Source organism: Sciurus vulgaris (assembly GCF_902686455.1).
Source record: "Sciurus vulgaris genome assembly, chromosome: 10".
NCBI lineage: Eukaryota > Metazoa > Chordata > Mammalia > Rodentia > Sciuridae > Sciurus > Sciurus vulgaris.
The window spans coordinates 95,950,648-95,972,148 of record NC_136470.1 but is presented as its reverse complement, the minus strand read 5'-3'; the positions used below and the strand labels follow the sequence as shown (position 1 = coordinate 95,972,148).

Genomic DNA, 21,501 nt, shown 5'->3' with positions numbered 1-21,501 from the left:
AAATCCCATCTTTTTTCAATGGTATGTTAAATTTAAGTGATGGCAAATTACATGTAACATCTTGAATATGCTGTGCTGCAACATGCCTCTGAATCTTGCATTTTTCATTCCTATGTTCTTTTCTCCTATATGAACAGAGGTGAAGTCTTCTTTCAACACCCCAGGGTTAATTGTTTCTCCTGTCAATTTGATCATTTGCATATGTATATCAACAGCCACACTGAATAGTTATCACCTGTGTCTCTATGGTTTACGAACATGTTTGACTACTGGATTGAACCGGCTAAGTAAAGGGTTTAAGTCTAGTAATCCTTTAATTATGGAAAACTAGCAGGTTACCTGGCTTACCAAGTAATTCAATAAACATGTTAAATGAGAATGCAATTCTACCATAATGTATTTTGGGGTATCTAAAATTTTGTGACTCTAAAAAAGCATATGGCTTGACTCTTCCTTGAAAAACAAACTAAAACTTGAACCAGTTTTATGCCAGGAAAAAACAAAAAAATCCCCATTTATCTGTAAATATATTTGCAGAAAAAACTTTTTCAGGGACAGCTTTGCCTTTTTCAACAGAAGGCAAAAGGGATCATCTAAAAATGTGAACTAATGAAATGTAGCATGAAATCCAGCAGTCAGAATACCGCATGTTTCTTTTCAGGAGTAAAAGCAAATATGACATGAATAATAACCTCTATAATACTGAATAGGGTAAGTAAGATTTAGGAAACAAGAAGAGAGGCTCTAGAGGCAATAAGGCTGAAAACCATGAAGTTAGGTATGCAATAATAGTTTGTGACAGCCACATATAGTAGCAGGTGTGTGCATGCATGTGGATGCAATGTTACACATGGGATCAAAAAACAACTATTTTCTGTATTTCCTGTTTCAGAAAGTGCCTTCCCTTGTGATATTAGAGATCCTGCTCTTGAATGGGAATCAGTTCTCCAGAACCAGTAACTCTACTTTGCAAACAGGGAGCAAAGAAATAAGAATATGGACTTTGAACACCATTGTTATGATATAGGGTGTCTGAACCAGACCAAAAGAATTTTTTTTAAGGCAAAGCTTTAAAATTTTATTCAAAGTCCTATTAAACTTCAGATCAGAAAAACTGCATTCCTGTTCACATCACCACTCACACCTCTCCCCCAGGCAACCAGAAACCTATTTCTAACTCTGCCCTCCAGATCCAGAATTCAGAAAAGGTAAAAAGTGGCTCAGAAGGCTGAGGCAGGAGGATCTTGAGTTCAAAGCCAGCCTCAGCAAAATCAAGGTGCTAAGCAACTCAGTGAGACCCTGTCTCTAAATAAAATATGAATGCCAGAGTTCAATCCTCAGTACCAAAAGACAAAAAAGAAGAAGAAAAGATAAAAGAAAGGCGGTAGGGGATGTTAAAGGAGACATTGGATATTGAAGAGTTAGACCCAGTACTTATATACAATGTAGAATTTTGTGCTCAGTATTGTCCTTCAGTATAGGGCTGGGGATATAACTCTATAGTAGAGTGCTTGCCTATAATGAGAGTAAGGTCATCCTGGATCTAAACTCCAGCATAGAAAAGACAAAAACAAAAACAATAACAACAAAATAACCACCACACAAAAAAATGTTTTATACAAATTCTATTTTATGAAATAACTTTAATGCTATCACAATATTCAACCAATAAACGTATGTAGCAAAGAACTATTCATACCATAGCTTGATATTTGATTTTTTTCAATGCTCACTATTTAAAAAGAATCTTAACCTCAAATATCTTTATGTATATATAAGGCTTTTGTCACTTTTTTTTTTCCCCCTTTCTCCTTAGGAAAGATTCCCTCAAAAGCTGCATGGAACATAAAAGCATTTTAAGGGAAATTTTCATAATTGCCAAACTGCTTTCCAAAAAAAAAAAAAAATGCAATTTATAATGCCACTACAATCTATATACTTCTTTATATCCTGATATACTGGTTATTCTTTTTTAAAAACTTAAGATTTAAACAACTCTGGCAATTGCCTCAAAAGATCTTTGTCCCTTATAAGTAGGTCAGCAGGAATGTGTAGTAGGAATTTTCTGTTTCAATAAAATTGATTACGTCGCTTACAAAATAGGAAAAACTGATTTGGAAGTTCTAAAAGTACCTTAATTACTGGCACTTATTTATGACAAGTACTTGCTGTTGACTTTTAATTGATCAAGTATACAACTATGTGTGTCAAATCAAGGTTTCTCCACCTTTTTATTTTATTATAAAGAAAAACAATGTACCTACTTGCACTTCTGTAGCTAGTCATTTACTCATAAAAATTAGAAGGATAATTGAAGGTGGACATACCAGATACTGAGCACTCTTCTCTCCTGTTCTTCATGGCTAGAGGCACATTACTGATTGCCAGGTTAACCTGACTCCATCCAGTCCGCTGTTACAGTCTGTTTATAAATGCCACTGGGAGTGAGGTATGAAGGAAGGAATGATTACCTACCCCAGTTACCTTTATTCAAGTCAAGAGAAACTACGCTGTCATTTGCTGACATTTTAGACATTTTATTAACCATTAATGGGGCTAATCGATTAACAGTTAAATGAGATAAATGAATGAGCTATATGTATTAAAGGTGAAAACCTTAATTTCATACATATTATTTTCTGCTGATTTTGATCATGTTTTCTAATTTAAAAGATAATATATGGTTTTGGTGTGTGGTCTTATAAACAAGTACAAGCTGAGTATTTCTTATCTAAAATGCTTAAGATTATACATGTGTCAGACTTTGGATTTTGGAATATTTGTATATACATAAGTATTTGCATATATCCTAGGGATGGAATTCAGATTGGTACACAAAATCCTTTTCTTTTCTTTTATGGGGGTGGTATGCATGAGGTGAGGTGGTAAACTAAGGATTGAACCCAATAGCACACTACCTCTGAACTATATCCCAAGTCCCTTCTTGTTTTGAAACATGGTCCAAGTGACCAGGCTGGCCTTGAACTTCTGATTCTCCTACTTTAGCTTCCCAAGCCGCACCACATCAAACTTCATTTGTATTTCATATGTGCCTTATATACAGAGTCTGGAAATATTTTTAGTATGCCTGCATTTCGACTGAAACCATTCACATGAGGTCAGGTGTGGAATTTTCTACTTGCATTAATTTTACTGGCACTCAAAGTTGCTGATGTTGAAACATTTTGGATTTCATAGTTTTCAATTAGGGACGCTCAACCTGTAAAACATTTAAAGTAATAAATGCCATCTCATAACAGTGGAGGCCTATATCCTTGTCTTTTTAAAAGGTTAGAAAAGTAAACAATGGAGGGAGGTAAGGTGAAGGAGAAATGAGATGATCTTTCATGAATCAAATGCTTTAAGCCTATATATATCATCACCTTCAAATAAATGGCAAATATATGTAAGATAAATCTCAGTTCAAAAAATATGAGGGTTTTTAAAGTAACATGTAGTCATAATCACAATGTAGAAAATAACTCATTTTAATAATAAAGGTATTTTGTTTTTGCTACTCCCAGTTAGTCCTTCAATCATAAGCAGCAACTGTTTCCCTGGCTTCCACTAATGAAGCACAAAATCAACAGAGATATTATGCAGCTCTTAAAACATGTAAGATGATACTTAAGTTTAATAAAGAATTCTCCAAACTAAATACACAATATAAGCAAGATAAAAAACTAATTTTCATATAAAACGACAAGAAAACAAGTTACCAGACAGTTCACAAAAAATTACCAGGAACAATTTCATCAGAAAAAAACTAAATTCAAACTGAATAACTTTACAAAAGTCAATGGTGAGGCAAAAGAGGGAAAGGGGAAATTTAAAAGATTTTACTCTTTATATAACCTCTATGCCTCTAAGTATTTGTCTGTACATAGTTGCTAGATGAATTGTTGGGGCAATCAAATTAATGGTAGTGGGCAAACACTAATTAAAGGGAGAATACTGAATCCTGTCAATTACTTACAGTACTATATTTCAAATGTATTAAATTTTCAAGGCATCTCATAAGAGAAAAAGTATTTTACTCCGTAGGAAATACATACAAATATAGGTCTACTTCATAAAAGTACAGAATGGTAAGCACCAAATAATTAGCTAGAGTGCATTTTCTAGAGATAAAATTGAGGGAAAAAAAAGTCTTTTAACATTTAATAAAATCCCAACAATAAATATACTTTTAATGAGTTTTGATGTATGAGGGGATGACTTATTTTTAACAGTGAAGTCCATTAAACAATCAAGGCTGATGATCACAGTGCAATCCCTTTTCTACAAGGAATAACATTTTATGAATGAGGAAAAGGATTCTCTGAGAAGTTATGTAATTTTTGGGGAGAAGGACCTTCTTAAGACTAAACTAATGTAAGCAATTTTATTCCCTCAGGAGACAGAAACCATAGTCTGGTCAAAATGAAACACTGTAGAGAAGAAATGCATAAGATTCTTACTGAAAAATATTATTTCTAAAGCTTTTATGTACCAAAGCAGAACAAAACTTTCACAAGGTGTTTCTGAGAGACGTTTAGATAATTAGATAGGGGATGAAAGTTTATTTTTCTTTGGAAGTCTTCACAAACCAGCCCCTTGAACACCTTTGCAAACGTGCTTTCTTTGCCATGACTGCTCCTTTTCTGTAAACCTCCCACCCAAATTCAATCAGTGCTCTTTTGTAAGGAAGGAAGCAATATAAGACTTTAGTTTCTTTTATATTTGCTTTAAATCTTTCAAAAGAAAAGTTATAACCTACAAGCAATTTGTCATATTGCTTAAATATTTAATGATTAATTCTCAAAAAGTACCCCTTATAAATTACGGTACTAAAATACACAACTCCCAAAATAACGCTGAAAAGGAATTCTGGACCAGGTTACTCCACACTTAAATCTACTTGCAAAAATTACCAAAATTTATGCATAATTAGGGATCAGAACCAAAAAGGAGCTTTTGGAATACATGATGTGACAACCAACCAGATCTATAGACACTCTGGAAATTTGATTATGGGTGAGATTCTGGATTCTATCTGAATGCTGTCCAGAGTACACAGAACTATAACATTCTAAAAACTCTCTACTGTCTTCTGTTTCTCAAAGAAAATGCAAATCAACATCTCATGGTATCCTTTGTAACAAAAATATGCCTCACTGCTCCTGTAAAACCTTGGTCACAACTACAGACACACCACTCTTAGAGGCAGCTCCTCTTTAGAAGAAAGTTTTACACTCCAAATCTCAGTGAATGTACATTTCATGCTTTCTACTTCATTTTGAACAGTTACTAATTCTATTTTTTTCTTTGAGATATTGGGAACATGCTACATACCTGATGTCAACTCTGTTCTCAAGTTTTAATTGTCCTACAATTAACAGAGACCACTGGCTTTCAAACTTTATTACACCTGTGAATCACCTGGGGCCTTTTAAAAATGCAGATTCCTGGGCCCCACTCATTGCTTCCTAAGTGATTCTGATACAGGTGATCAGAATTTAGAGCTTCTGGTAAAGACTGTTCCTAAATTTATATTATTAATACTGCATACCTAGAAAAACTGTTATAATCTAAAATGTTATCGGTAGAATCTGATTCTACCCCAATAACACAAAGAGGAAGTTACATTTTTTTACTACAGTACTGGTGTTTCTATTTTTGTTGATGTTACTTACTAGTGTACCTCATTACCAGTACACAGAAACTTTTAAGTTTCTAAATAACAAAAAGCACACGTAATGATGCAGGAAACAATTCTAAAGGACTTAAGGTCTTAAGACTTATCGGTCTATCATATAATGCTTTTTAAAACTGCACTGTTTGCTTCATTTTTAACGTGATTTAAAATACCTTAAAACATGGAATTTAGAAGGGGTTTCTCTGAGAACTTAAGCAACTTTAAAGAGGTTTCTGATAATGTTTCATCATGGGACACTCTATCAGAAATTAAACCAGAATACTGATTTACTGCTCCTTTTTCCTCATCATATATTCTTACGAAAACATAAAATAACAATTTGTAAACTTCTACTTGGTAAGGGAAAAATTTGAGCACTCATTAACACTCTAACCTTAGCTTGCCCTATTTCACCTCAGCAAAATGTGAATGAACTGCAGAACACTGATGAGCTGTTCAACTGTTTCTGAACTCCAAAGTCTTCCATGGTTCAACCTAAATTGTTGCCTCTCCAATACATCAATTTTATAATATATTTCCAATCTACCTACCCTTTACAATAATTTTTGCTTTTGTCCAAAAGTCTAAAAGTTCTGGCTGAAAGAGGTGGTCAGGTTTAAAAGAATAAAGTACAGTGTTATTCTGACCCAACAAACTCTTTTCCATTTTGACCAAAAGTACTAAATTATGTTACACAGAAAATAATCACTAGATTGCTACTTTTTCACTTTATTATCATTTTATCTTAATCAAATTGACATTTGGAAGTCTTCTTTCAGATCTACCTTACTCTCAATTTAAACAAAGCAAGATCTATTAATTTCAAAGCTTCACAATAAGTTGTTATCTGTTGTTCTATTACTTTCTCTCCCCGACCTTCCCCTGCTTGGTCATAATCTTCTAAACTATTCACGGGAGAGCAGTGATGATTCTTGGGAATAGAAAACATTCACCCAAGAGAAAGACTCAGACCTGGAATACAGCAGGGGACATCTTAGCAAGCAATGGGGTCTAGATCTAAGGTTATGTGTTTTCCCTGAAACTGAAAGGACAACTAGCTAAGCCCTATAAGGAGAATGCTTCCAGTCTAAAAATCAAAAACAAAGGGCTCACTGTCCTAGAAGTTTAGATTTCTATTCTATTCCTTCTGTCCTCCCTCACATGTAATGATCAAAATTATCTTTCATTTACCACACCTCGACTTACAACTAAAAAACAGTAACTTAAGGTATAATTTCTAAAATTCAATCTCTAACAGTTGACATTTTTAAATGATTCCATCTCATGTAAAAAAATCTGCACTTACCATCGCAATCTATCTTTATCACTATCATATCCCCAACCTATATTCAAGTTTTCTCTTCTACTTTTACATTTTTAGCTTGATCCAGTCAAGTAAAATAGAAGCAGTAGTCCTTCTATTTTATGACTGATCTCTTAATGTATCTAAAAAACATGGACAATCACTGATTTACTTAATATTAATTTCCAATGACTTTCAATGATCTGTATTTATAACCATGTCCAATACATTAATCAGAATTCATATCCATGACACATTTAATCAAGTGGGATAATACTCAGTAAAGCATTTTCTTTAAAAAATACTATTAATTTAGCTAACTGCTATGAGGACCAATAACATTTAACTGAGGACACTGGATATACATTTTCAAACTGATGATATCCGAGTTTATATGTTCCTATTAAACATGTGCAATAATATCATTTAATAACAAATTATAAAAATGGCCTTTTAACAGTGAAAGACAAACTGGTTGTTACAAATATTTGCCTGAGATGATTCCAACATATTTGAAAGAGTCAGAGAGTTAAACCATGCAGTAAAACAGCTTTAAAATGGCAGTCCAGACATTAAGGAAACATACAAGGTTCAACAGTTTGGACTGATACAAATTTCAAATGCATAAAGGATTATTTTGAGAATATTAAAATAATTTGAGGCCTATTTACTTTATAAAAGTACTCACCTGACTCTTGCAAGTATCTATATACCAAGAAGTTGACCTCATCACTGCTTATACTCATCTTTATTCCCACTTAAACCATGAGGTCACAACACAGGATATAACCCTAAAAATAAAACACAGTTAATTATTTTCTCAGTAAAATACTGTTAAACAAATTGTATACAATGTTGTAAAAACCATTTAATTTTTATTAAATGATTTAAAATGAGGTTCTATATTGCCTAATAATAATTCCTAAAAAAGTTATTTCCATAGTTAGCAACTGATTATACAATCAAAACATGGCTGCTGCTATTTTTCTGCAAGGCAACATCAGTAAAATTTGAAAAAGAGGGCTTCAGTATTATATTTTAGTGGTACATCAAATAATAAAGATATTTTTCCTTTACTCTCCTTAAGTAGAAAAACAATAATCTTTTTAAATCAAGAATACTACTTATTTAGGAAAAGAATATTTTTAGAAAATACTGGGTAGGGGAAACCCCCAAGTCATCTACTCTGGTTTTGTCTACATACTTTGGCAGGATTTTTTTTTTTTTTTTTTTTTTTTTTGGTGGTGCTGGAGATTGAACTCAGGGCCTTATGTTTGCAAGGCTAGCGCTCTTCCAACTGACCTATATCCCCAGTCCCATTTGGCAGGATTTGATGTCTCTACTTCTGAAGATCTATGTGATATTCAAGTCTCAGAAGTCCTTAAGTTTGTATGAGGCAGAGAAGCTGGGGCGGGGGGGGGGAGTTCCTAAAACTCAAAATGATACTCTTACTGGATATACAAAAAAACCTTGAAAACAGAATGGGAAAAAAGACATGACTTAAGTGTATCTAGTTATACTTATCCATTTTGCATCACAGAAATAATTTAAGAGGTCAACCAACTTTTCTGTAAAGAGCTAGACAGTTAAATATTTTTAGATTTTGCCAGTTATACAGCCTGTCACAACTACTCAATTCTGCCATATGTTGAAAAAGCAGCAATATGTAAACAAACGAGTATGGCTGTGTTCCAATAAATCTTTATTTATGGACACTGCAATTCAAATTTCATAATTGCTGTGTCATAAAATATTAGTCTTCTTTTGAGTCTCATTGACCAAGAACTGAAAATGTAAAAAACTTTCTTTGCATGTGGGTCCTTATAAAAGGGTTGTAGGCTGGATTTGACCCACAGACTGTAATTTTTTTTTTTTTTTAATCTCTATCTTTTCAGTATATAAAGGGGTACCTAACACTGTGGACTTAATGAAAATGACTGTCCGACTGGATGCACAGGTCTCTAGGGAATCATACTTTAAAGAATGCTAAACTGAAGGTAAGGGAGGAAATCCCCGCAGAGTTGTACCAGAAGAATTAAACATTATCAATCACAGTGTAAGGAAAGTGGTCCTATAGTTATGCTTCCACCATCTAGGAAGGTCAAATGTTCCATTACTTGTGTCACTTTGAGGTGATGATCCAAACAAGTGCTGATTAGATGTGTTAGATAACGAGGAAACACTACAAAAATAACACAATGCAGCATTTTATTTAGATCACTTTAATGCATTTAACTCAGAACTATGGCTGAGTACTTCGAATGGTATCAGGTACTATGACAGGTCTCGAAAATATGAATAAACAAAGTACACTAGTACCAGACCTTATGCCCTATGAGGTTGCTGGGGAGAAAGAAGAGTAATTAATTACAGTTTAGCTAAGAAAAAGTAAAGCAAACAGAGGAAAGAGATGACCTGACATTGAGGATACAACTAGGCAAAATACGTAAAATGAGGGTGACTTATAAACTTCTTTACAAATAGGCACACTGGTGGAGAAGTATTCTTTTTAATTCAAAATTTCTGAAATATATCTATTTCCTATTTATGTGCATGCTACTTCTTATTAAATTGAATATTAAGGAAAAAGAAGTGGAATAATATTCCCATTTACAGATCATTTGTTACATAATACATATGTGGCTAGCTAGTCCTTACACCATTTAATTTCCTCTTCCACAATATTATCTTCCTCATTTTAATGTGAGTGTGTGTGTATGGAAATGTTATTAAATATTAAAATTTGATGACTTCATCAGTACCAGGTGGGGAGGGGTGTAGGGGGGCACCAAAATACTCAAGAACTCTTAGTACCAGAAGGTCCTACTGCTAATTTCAAGACATAATGTATATTGTCAAGTCCCACATTCAGCATAGACTATCATGGCACAGTTTATGTGAACTATGATATAAGTAAATGACAATATGATCAGTCAGACGCTATCACATACAATTCCTGCTTTTAAACACAGAATCATCTACTCAAATTATTTTGTTTGTTGGGTGTGTGTTATCAAACTACTGTGACTGCTTCACAGTAGGCTGATTAAAAATAGTTCATCTGTGGCCAGGCTGGTTGCTCACTGGGTTATTATAGCAAACGTGGTCAAATTGTCCTGTTGAAACCAAGACACACTGTGATAATACCACTTCTTTTAATATGGTGAGACCTATTCTGGACATCAAACCAAAGGGTGCATTACCTCTGAGCTACAACATTCCCAGCCTTTTTACTTTCTGAGACAGGATCTCACTACGTCACACGGGCTGACCTCCAACTTGTGATCCTCCTGCCTCAGACTACCCAGTAGCTAGAATGACAGCCATACCTGGGTCTATATTTGTGCTTTTAACTATAAACTCACGCTATCATAAATGAAAGGCAACAATGTGTGTGTGTGTGTGTGTGTGTGTGTGTGTGTGTGTGTGTGTGTGTAGGTATATTAAATCACCTCAGAATGTACATAAGCCCTTCACAGAAGTCATTAAGTTAATGAAGCCATGTGGGTAAACCCTAATCCAATAAGACTGGTGCCCTATAAAAGAGACCCTCAGGGAGACATGCTCACAGAGGAAAGGTCATATGAGGACATAGAAGGCATCCACTTTTGAGCCAAGGAGAAAGTCTTCAGAAGAAACCAGCCCTGATAACAACTTTATCTTGAATACATAGCCTCCAGAATTGTGAAAAAAATAATTTCTGTAGTTTTGGCCATCCAGTCTGCAATATTTTGTCATGGCAGCCCTAGAAAATACTCAATATCAATCATAACAAATTATTTTTTTTCCTTACATTCTGAGACAGGGTCTTACTATGTTTACCTAGACTGTTCTCAAACTCATGTGCTCAAGTTATTCTCCTACCTCAGATTCCAGTGTGGCTAGGAATATAGGGACATGCCAAAATGGTGCGCTTCATTATAACAGACTCTTAAAAATGCTCCATTTAATCATTTGCTACCTTTAAATTTACAAGTTAAATTCACAACTCTTAGAATATGCCATTTAGAAAACAAAGACTACCTTTAAAATGATGAAAGGAACATGCTGTATCAATATCATGTTCTGCCCACTAATGTCCTCAAAAAAAAACCACTCTTAGAACCACTACCAAAAGTGCTTTATTCTTAATTTCCCACCTCATTAAAAATAATTAAAATTCTAATGTTAGGAAACACCACTTTTTTTTTTTTTTAGTATAAGATATCATATGTTTAAGGAAGGTAAATTTTAAGACCTAGCTTTAATATCTTCTAAAAGATAGTTTAAAATGCAATAAATTAAGTATATGATTAAATTAAACGAAATCTTCAGTATTATAAAAAACATTTGTAAACTGTAAAGCAAATGCAACATTATGATTTAGACACAATTAGACAATCTCAAGAAGAAACAGTAAACTCTAAATGAAATGTGTATTTCAGCTGATTTTAATATAGTAACTAGTATAACAAAAATTTTAAAAATCCAAGAAAATCAAATCATTTGATTTCTTAAAAGCATCAATGACAAAGAGTACATTTACTTTGTTGTTTATTAGCCCTGAAAATTACAACTACTTTTTAAAATATTTCAAGGATATCTTCTCACAGCTGTCTGTAACATTAAGTCCACAGAGATGCAAAGCGTGTTATTTCCTTAAAAACTCTAACCATACTTAAAATGATAAATGCTGTTTATATTTTTAAATAAGCTCATGAAAGTCATTTTATCTGCACTACTAAAAAGAAAACACCCTTTTAAATTAAATCTCTGGTTCTGGCTCATTCATGTAAGCTATTTTTTACAAGACATCTTTAATAATTTGAATATAATATCTTAGTGAAAAGTCTGTAGTATTTTCACTCCCCATCCACTGAGAAACAAATGCAGTTTTAAAAAACAAAACAGGTGAACAAGATAGTTTATGAATGAAAATCAGCATGCACTGGTATTGATTTTACCTTCCAATTTTTTAAGTATATTTCAGATAAATTTTCTAAGCCTGTGCCTGACAATATGTACATTTTACATGAAGGGTAATTTTTACAGGCAAATTTTATGCTGTGAGACTTTTTTGGAGCTGAAGACAGGTATTTTATTAACAGGTTAATGGTCATCAGTGCTAAATAGTTGGTGAATGTTAAGAAACGAAAAGTGTAACTTAAAACGATAAACCTCTAAAATACTTTTCATTTCCTTCCCCTTTTTACTACAATCCAGAGCTCTCAATTACAAATTTAAGAAAATATGCAAGAGGGGGAAAATCCCAGGCAGCCTGTATAGTTTTATACAAGTGATGTGAATCTTCAGGAAACTGATTTTCTGTAGTGTCTTTCCCCTTTCAACGTTCAGTGATTTGAGTTGGCACAACTTACAGGAGTTTATGGAGTTTTGCAGGCCAAAAGAGAACAACAGGTCATCCAGTAATTTTAATAAAGTATTTTTTCAGACCTACACTACACTTTAGAGTATTTTTTAAATGGTCAGATGGACATCTATAGGAATTATCTTTAGTATAAAGAACCCAAAGAAACCAAGCCCATTTCATTAAAAACATGTAAGTGGGCTGGGGTCGTAGCTCAGTGGTAGAGAGTTTGCCTCAAAGGTGTAAGGCACTGGGTTCAATCCTCAGCAACACACAAATAAATAAAGGTACTATGTCCATCTACATCTAAAAATTTAAAGAAAGAAAGGGATAGAGAAAAAAAGTAACATTTAAGTGCAACCACACATGATGCTTACTAGATCCTATTACCCTTTAAGAACACTGATTAAGAATACTGACATAAGACAACAGTACACCAAAGCAACTGTTCACTAGTAACCATAACTACTGGAATCAACCAACTGAAGATCACAAAATTATGATCTATACTAGTGGTCTTCAAACTATAGCCTATTTGTCAAACCCTACCTGTCACCTGCTTTTGTACAGCCCACAAGGTAAGCATGGTTTGCACAGAACACCTTATTTTTTTAAACAGAACATTCACAGTCCATCTGATGATAGGAAACACTAAGAAACTTGGTTGAGCAATTTTAATACCTCTCAGCAAAGTACCTAGACTGAGGGCAGTCAACTTTAAAACCAACTGACATAAGCTACAGCCCTCTTTCATTTTACATCCAAAAGACCTGTGATGAGCTACCATATAGTCCAAAGATGTTGACTTCAACTTCCACAGTAGACAGGAGTACTTGTTTACAAAGATGGTACCTAAGATCCTTTTAAAATATAAAAAGATTTTTCTAAAAAGAACTTATTTAAATGTGTTGAATAATTCAATGATTTACAGTCAAGGTATATTGACAGGGGAACAAAAAAGGTACAAAAATTAAATCTCTAAGAAAAGAGAAGACAGGGTCTATTTCTGGACCATCTTTTCAATAACTGAGAAGTAGTCAGTGACAGGACTTAAGGTAAACAAACCCTGCCAGCCTGAGAAAGCAGCAGAGAAAGGCAAGTATGAAAATAAAAATCAAGATGCTAGTTCCTTTCCACTAGGTATGAAAAGCTCTAAGTTTGTGTAGTTGGAAAGCTAATGAATTTTTTTTTTTTAATTAAAACAAGCCAGCTTTATCATTCTACCTTTGGAATATATTATGAGGACTTTAAAGCCAGAAATACATGCTAAAAGCTTTTTAAAAACAGCCACAACAGTGGAAAGGAACTTTGTTTAAACTCACAATAGTATAGGAAGAAAAAAAAGTATTGGTTATAAATAACTGACATGGTAATAAAGGCTACTCACTATAAGACTTATGAAATAGTTTACTGGATAAGAAGGTGAGATTATTTCTAGTTTCCCAAAGAGGGGGGAAATCCTACGAAAACAAAACTCCTGGGCCTTGAGTAAATTTAAACAACTGCCCATGACTGGTTATACTCAGTAAATTCTTTGGAAGAATAGGACTAAAACTGTGCAAAAGATATTGGTAACAAATAAAAATTGGAGAAGACTTTCAAGTCTCATTGTAAACTGGAGGACTGGAGAAATGGCTAATCTAAAACACATTTATAGTTGTCAAATGTCACTCACTTCATGATCTAACAATGTGGCGAAAAAAATGAAATAAAATGAGAGACCTGAAAACAAAAAAGGGAATGCTTGAGAAAGTAGGCTTCTTGTGTCTTTCAGTTTATTATTCCTTGTCCAATCTTGGAAAAGAAAAGAATGGTCAATGGTGATTTCAATAATTAAAACTACTAAATACTACATTTAATGTTTATTAGTTACTCACTTTCTTGCAGTATGTGTAACCCTACTAATTCACTCTTCAAATGCAGCTATGCGTATAATTCAGATATTTTTTAAAAACTGACTTGGCATAACTTTATAAATAACCCATTATATAAGAAGATTAATATAATCATATCTAGCCAGACTGACTAAGAACAGAAAGTAACAATTTTAAAAAATCATGGTAGGTTAAGGCACAAATGAGTTGAGATGGTGTGGAGGGAGGTTTACCAAGAGGCTAATAAAAGTTTCATTAATAGAATTTTATAGGTCAGAGTGAGGTAGGAGATTACTGGTTGAAGTCAAAAGGTTTAGCCCCATGACTCCTCAAATTTTGGTGTACAGTAGAAACTTCAGAGAAGCTTCTAAAAATTCTGATGCCTATGTCACACTCCATTAATTAAACTGTATACCTGGATATGGAAGTAAGACAACAGTATTTTTCAAAGATTCTAAAGTGAATACCAGTGCACAACAAAGTTTGTGAATTAAAACATCCAACTAAAAATAGTCTCATAATCTGAATTAAATGTGACAATTTCAAGAGAAATAGCTCTTTAGACCAAGTACTCTCAAAATCCCTGTCCTTCCATATCAGTTTCCTTGGATGGTCATAACAAAATACAACAGAATTTATTCTCTCACAGTTCTAATGACTATGAATCAACTGTGTTGGCAGGGTCATGCTCACTCCAACACCTCTTAGAGAAAATCATTTCACTCACCTTCCTGCTTCTGTGGCCCTAAGTGTTCTATAGCCTGTGGCACCAACACTTCATTCTCTGCCTCAATCTTCATACCAACCACCCTTATATTAGAAACTTCACATGGCATTCTCATTGCACCTGGGTCCAAATTTCCCTCATTTTATTAAAACATCAGTTATATTGGAATAGGGGCTATCCTAATGATTTCATTTTAACTTGGTTACATGTGCAAAGATCCCATTTTCAAATAAGGTCACATTCTTGGGTAGCAGAGGTTAGGACTTCAATGTATGTTTTGGGAGACACTATTCAATCCATAATATCTTCTAAGTTCCAAATTTTCCCTACATAAAAACTTTGTATTATATGGCTTAATGCATTGCTCTAGCTTAGAAAGAACTCATCAAGTATTCTGTACCTTTTCAAAGTAGAAGGGATAAGAGATTTGAAGGTATGATTCTCAATCCAAGCAGAGAGAGCATCAATTCTGTTGTATTCCTTCAGCAGCAAGACCTCCCCCATTATTATCCAACAAATGTTTTTTTTGTTGTTTTGTTTTGTTTTGTTGTTTTCAAAATTACGTACCCTCAAGCTAGTTTCTTATTGCCCTGGCTACTGAACTTCAACTTCGAGGAATTATTCTATCAGAGCCCCCAATTTTTTAGTTTGGGCGTAAAGTCACTCTCATTAATACAGCAACCTATAGTAATAGCTCACATTCCTTCCTGCACCCTTCCAATCAAGCCAATAGGACTGTCAAACTGTGTGACTGCATCAGTTTTCCAACTGCCCTAACAATGTACCACAAAACAGGTGGCTTAGAACAGAAGAAATGTATTGTCTCACAGTTCTGAAAGTTAGAAGTCTGAAATTAAGGTGTGGGCAGGGTCATGCTCCCCCTAAAGTTGCCAAGGAAAGATATGTGCAGGTCCCTGTTCTGATCTGTCAGGCCACTAGAACAAAATACTACCAACAGGCAATCTATAAGTAAAATAAATTTCGCACAGTTCTACAAGCTGGGAAGTCCAAGTCTTGGATACTACAGCTCTGGTATCTGGTAAAGGATCCCTGCTTCAAAGCTGTGGCTTTCTTGCTGTGCCTTAATGTGATGCAAGGGTTTAGGGAGCTTCTCCAACCTTTTTTTGTAAGAGCATTAATTCTATTCATGAGGGCAGAGTCCTGAAGACTTAATTGCATTTCATCACACTACCCAAAACAGCACACACAATCTAAAACTTTACTGTTTATTTCTAGATTTCAACTTGAATTTTGGAGGCCATATTCAGACCATCGCACTTGACTTACAGAAAGCATCACTCGGGCATTCCACCATGTTCTCTGTGTCTTGTTCAAATTTCCTCTTTAAGATTACATTCTGAAGTACAAGAGTTCTAGTTAGAACTCCAACATATGAACTTTGATGGATATAATTCAACCCAACAACTAGACTAACAAAGCTTACTATTTTGCCTTTTCCATGCTGTAGATAACAAGTATAGACAAGAACTAACAGAAGTCTTTCTCCCTTCCCTTCAATTATCCATCAAGTTTGGCTTTCAGATAATCCCTTTAAAGTGAAATCAAAACTAATACTAATTATAACTACTTGGCAAAAATACATGGTAGTGGGGTGTACAGTCATACCTGCCTCCCTGCAGGAACACATTCCAAAAACCCAGTGAATGCGTGAAAGAGCAAATAGTTCCAAACTCTATATATGCTCCATTCTTCCCTATACATACAGAACTATGATAAAGTTTAATTTGTAAGTTACAGATTAATAACAAAATGGAACAAATACAACAATTCATCAAAATGAAACTTCCAGCACCACTACTCTTGCACTGTCAGACCATTATTAACCAATTTTCTCCCATCATTCCAGTTATGGACACATGTAAAAACTTAAATATACTATATACTATAAATATTAGTCAACATAAAAAATATATAAGCTCTGCACTAAGATTTCCAACCTATTTTAATGCATCTCTGTCTAGTTCATTGAAATATTCATATAATTGAAAACCTAGGACCTGATGGATTAAGTAAAACAAGGGTTATCTGAATATAAGCAAATTAACACTGAGATACTTGATCTTATAACTCAAATGGCTACTAACTGACTTTTGGGTTGGCAGCGTATGTAAGGTGGTTATGCTAGACAAAAGGATTATTCACATCTCTGAGAGGATGAAGCTGGACATTTCATCACACTATCCAAAACAGCACACACAATTAAAATTTAATTGTTTATTTCTGGGATTTTTCGTTTGGTATTTTCAGACAGTGGTCATCATGGGTAACTGAAAACACAGAAAGCAAAGCTGAGATTAGAAGGCGCTACTGTAGTTATTGTTCAAAACTTAACCACTCTTTTCCTGCCATAGAGTTATTTGTCCCCAGATCAATGACTTAGGAACTGGTTGTGTGACTGGTTGTGGGCAATGGAATTTGCATAGATGTGATAGATACCATTTAAGAGACAATAGTGTGTGTCTACTAGCTTTCTTGCTCTTTTTTTCTGCCATGAGAATGAGCATGTCCTGCATGAGGCATTCTCCAAAGGTCTGGGACCCCAAATGTGCAACCCACATTCAATCTGCATTTCTACATGCAAGGTGAATGAAAAAGACACCTTTATTACTGAAAACCAATGAAGCTGTTATCATAAGAAAAATAATACACTTCAAAATAGTATTCTGGAGCCTAGGGATGAAGCTCAGTGGTAGAGTGCTTGCCAAACATGTGCAAGGTCTAGGGTCCAAGGCCTTGATCCCCAGAGCTAGAATATGCAGATACACAGGCGCAAGCATGAGTGCATGTGTGCACACACTCACACACTCCCCAGAACAGTATTTGGCTGCATACATCCCTAGGATGTAGGACATAGAAACAAAAAAGAATTACAAAGAAATTTTAAGGTGCTTTCAGTAGCCTTATTACAATATTTTATTAGTATTATTTATTTGAAACGCTTTAGAATATAAAAAAAATTATGTTCAATTCATTATAAAACAATTTTCAATGACAAAATACATACAAATACAAGTTTTTGTCTCTTTTTCACGGTATAGTATAATATTCCTCAAATTGGCTTTATCTGAAGAATACACAGCAATATGCTAGGGATTATAAGAAGTGGGAGGATGAATGTGACAAATTATCCTAGAGATGATTCTCCTTGATGGTAAATAAGTTTGATTATTTTGCTTTTATTTAAAATTTTATAATGGACATGAATAAAAAAGTAGTTTAATGATCACATTAATATTTTAAATAAAAGGCACACAATGAAAATAGAACCTTAGGAGCTCGGCGAGCGGCTTGCCGACCCGGGGCTGGGAGCTCCTGCTGGAAGGGGAGCAGGCCCCAGTGCTGCCTACCCGCGGAGTTACCCACTGACCGAAGGGACCGCCTCCCACCGCGAAGGGTGGAATGCGAGCCGCGGGATTCCGATGCACCTCGTGGGCGCCACAGCTGAGTCTGGGCCAGGCCAGACCAAGTTTCCTAGGACTCATGGACTCAGGATTCAAAAGAGGAGATATTGAGAGACTTGGGACCAACTCAAAGCAGCTGGGTGAGTCTCTCCCGTTGGGGAGGCGTACCGCATAGGGCGGTAGTCCCGGGAACGCAGGGTACTTTGTGAAGTAGAGCTGCCGGCGAGACGCCCCTCCCCCCGCTGGAGCAGTGAGCTCGGACAACTGGGAGCGTCGGAGAGAAGGCCGCTTGGCGCAGCGCTGGGACTCGGAGCAACCACTGGGACTCCGGTGGCTGCCCAGGGGAGGAGCGGAGAGGAGAGCTGTGTGGACTCAGAACACCGGGGCCTGCCCTGAGGAGGAGCAGGAGGAGGAGGAGGAGCATGGCGCCTTGGATTCGGAGTGACTGCACCAGAGCTACAGGCGGTTGCCAGAGGAGGAGCTGCGTGGCGAGCTGTTTGGACTCAGAGCGACTGCTTCTGAACACCGGGGCCTGCCCTGAGGACGAGGAGGAGGAGTGCGGCGGGTCATTTGGACTCGAAGTGACTACATCAGAGCTCCAGGCGGCTGCTCGGAGGAGGAGGCAATTGGTGAGTTGTTTGGACTTAAAGCGACCACTCCGGAACACAGGGGGGCTGCCTGGAGGAGGAGCGCGGTGGGTCGCTTGGTCTCGAGTGGCTGCACCAGAGCTCCAGGCGGCTGCCAGAGGAGGTGTGCAGCGGGTCACGTGGATTCAGAGCCCCTCAGAGCGACCACTCCTGAACACCCAGGGTGACTGCCCAGAGCTACGGGTGGTTGGTGGGAGGAGGAGGCACGCAGTGAGTTGCTTGGACTCCTAGTGACCGCACTGGAATACTGGGCAGCTGTCTGGAGGAAGCTTTCTGGAGGACTCCTAGTGACCGCACCGGAATACTGGGCAGCTGTGTGGCAGGTCTCTGGGACTCAGAGCGATTGTACGGGGCCCCAGGTGGCTGCTCAGAGAAGGGGCCGCATAGCCAGGCAATTAGGTGCAGAGCAGGGTCACAGGATCTAGGAGGCCTCTTGGTGGAAGAGCCGCACAGAGACATGCTTAGGGGCGGAGCGAAGGTTCCAGGACTGCGGGCAGATTCTCTGAGGAGGGGCAGCCTAAGGAGATTCATCTGCGAAGGGTGAGGCTCCCAGGCCCAGGAGGTAGGGCCGGGCCCCTGGGAACTTTGCAGAGGAAGGCAGCCCAGCCCAGGCAGTAGCTGTAAATTGAGGGGAACCTCTAGGAGGGGAACTGACCAGCAAGACCTCCCCACCGGGTGAGTCTTCCCTGCCGGGAGAGGTTTCCCCACAAGGACGGTAAAACCAGAGGCACAGGCCCAAATAGGCCTTGCCTCAGCCGGCAGCCTAGTTCCCCTTTGGATGACCATTGGTCAACAAGTGGAGGCACCTCTGCCCACTAGCAGGGAATATACCCCACCTGAAGGCCACCATTCCTAGAGAGGCAGATTCTTTGTGGAGCACCACATTATCAACTTCCTCCAAGACTTCAGCCTACTGAAGGCTAAGAGGGGATATATATAGAAATCTTCAAGGACATTGTAAGTCAATAGAGGAAATCTGCAATATCTCAGCGGTCCACTGATACCTGACCAATATGAGAAAACAAGGAAAGAAAATGCCGCAAACAAATCTAGATGTTACATCGATAAAACCCAATGACATGGCAGAAGAAATGACAGAAAAGGAGTTCAGAATGTACATAATTAAAATGATCAGGGAAGCAAACGATGAGATGAAAGAGCAAATGCAGGCACTGAATGATCGCACCAATCGAAAGTTAAAACAGCAAATACAGGAAGCAAAAGATCATTTCAATAAAGAGTTAGAGATATTGAAAAAAAACCAAACAGAAATCCTTGAAATGAAGGAAACAATAAACCAAATTAAGAACTCCATAGAAAGCATATCCAGTAGGATAGAACACCTGGAAGACAGAACATCAGACACTGAAGACAAAATATTTAATCTTGAAAACAAAGTTGAACAAACAGAGAAGATGGTAAGAAATCATGAACAGAATCTACAAGAATTATGGGATATCATGAAAAGGCCAAATTTAAGAATTATTGGGATTGAGGAAGGCTAAGAGAAACAAACCAAAGGAATGAACAATCTATTCAATGAAATAATATCAGAAAATTTCCCAAATCTGAAGAATGAAATGGAAAACCAAGTTCAAGAGGCTTATAGGACTCCAAATATACAAAATTACAACAGACCTACACCAAGGCACATTATAATGAAAATACCTAACATACAAAATAAAGACAGAATTTTAAAGGCTGTGAGAGAAAAGAACCAAATTACATTCAGGGGGAAACCAATAAGAATATCAGCAGATTTTTCAATCCAGACCCTAAAAGCTAGAAGGGCCTAGAACAACATTTACCAAGCCCTGAAAGAAAATGGATGCCAACCAAAAATCTTATACCCAGCAAAACTTATTTTCAGATTTGACGATGAAATAAGATCCTTCCATGATAAACAAAAGCTAAAGGAATTTACAAAAACAAAGCCAGCATTGCAGAACATTCTCAGCAAAATATTCCATGAGGAAGAGATGAAAAACAAAGAAGAAAATCAGCAAAGGGAGGAATTATCCTAAAGGAATTGTCAAATAAAGGAGGAACCAAGTAGTGTCAAATGAATAAATAAATAAAATTTCAAAAATGAACCATATGACCGGGAAACCAAATCATATCTCAATAATAACCCTGAATGTTAATGGCCTGAATTCATCAATCAAAAGACATAGACTGGCAGATTGGATTAAAAAGAAGGATCCAACAATATGTTGCCTACAAGAGACTCACCTCATAGAAAAAGATACCCATAGACTAAAGGTGAAAGGATGGGGAAAAACATACCATGCACATGGACTCAGCAAAAAAGCTGGAGTATCCATCCTCATTTCAGATATTGTAGACTTCAAGCCAAAGTTAGTCAGAAGGGATAAGAAGGTCATTTCATACTGCTTAAGGGAAGCATAAATCAGCAAGATATAACAATCATAAACATCTATGCCCCAAACAGTGGCTCATCTATGTATGTCAAACAAATCCTTCTCAATTTCAGAAACCAAATA

At 36.3% G+C, this 21,501-nt stretch overlaps 1 protein-coding gene across 12 annotated transcripts in view; it reads right to left on the bottom strand.

Moving 5' to 3' along the window:
• TBL1XR1 (TBL1X/Y related 1) overlaps nucleotides 1–21,501 on the bottom strand; it is a 175,764-nt gene that overhangs the window by 36,278 nt on the left and 117,985 nt on the right. For 10 of the 12 annotated variants that reach the window (XM_079155154.1, XM_079155161.1, XM_079155162.1 and 7 more), the window contains one exon: nucleotides 7,669–7,771. The exons of 1 other annotated variant lie outside the window; for it this stretch is intronic. In XM_079155154.1, the coding sequence (XP_079011280.1) occupies nucleotides 7,669–7,726 (58 nt within the window). In that variant the 5' untranslated portion in view covers nucleotides 7,727–7,771. Of the gene's footprint in view, nucleotides 1–2,327; nucleotides 2,439–7,668; nucleotides 7,772–21,501 lie in introns of all 12 variants that reach the window. One more of the 12 variants, XM_079155155.1, reaches the window with a different exon arrangement.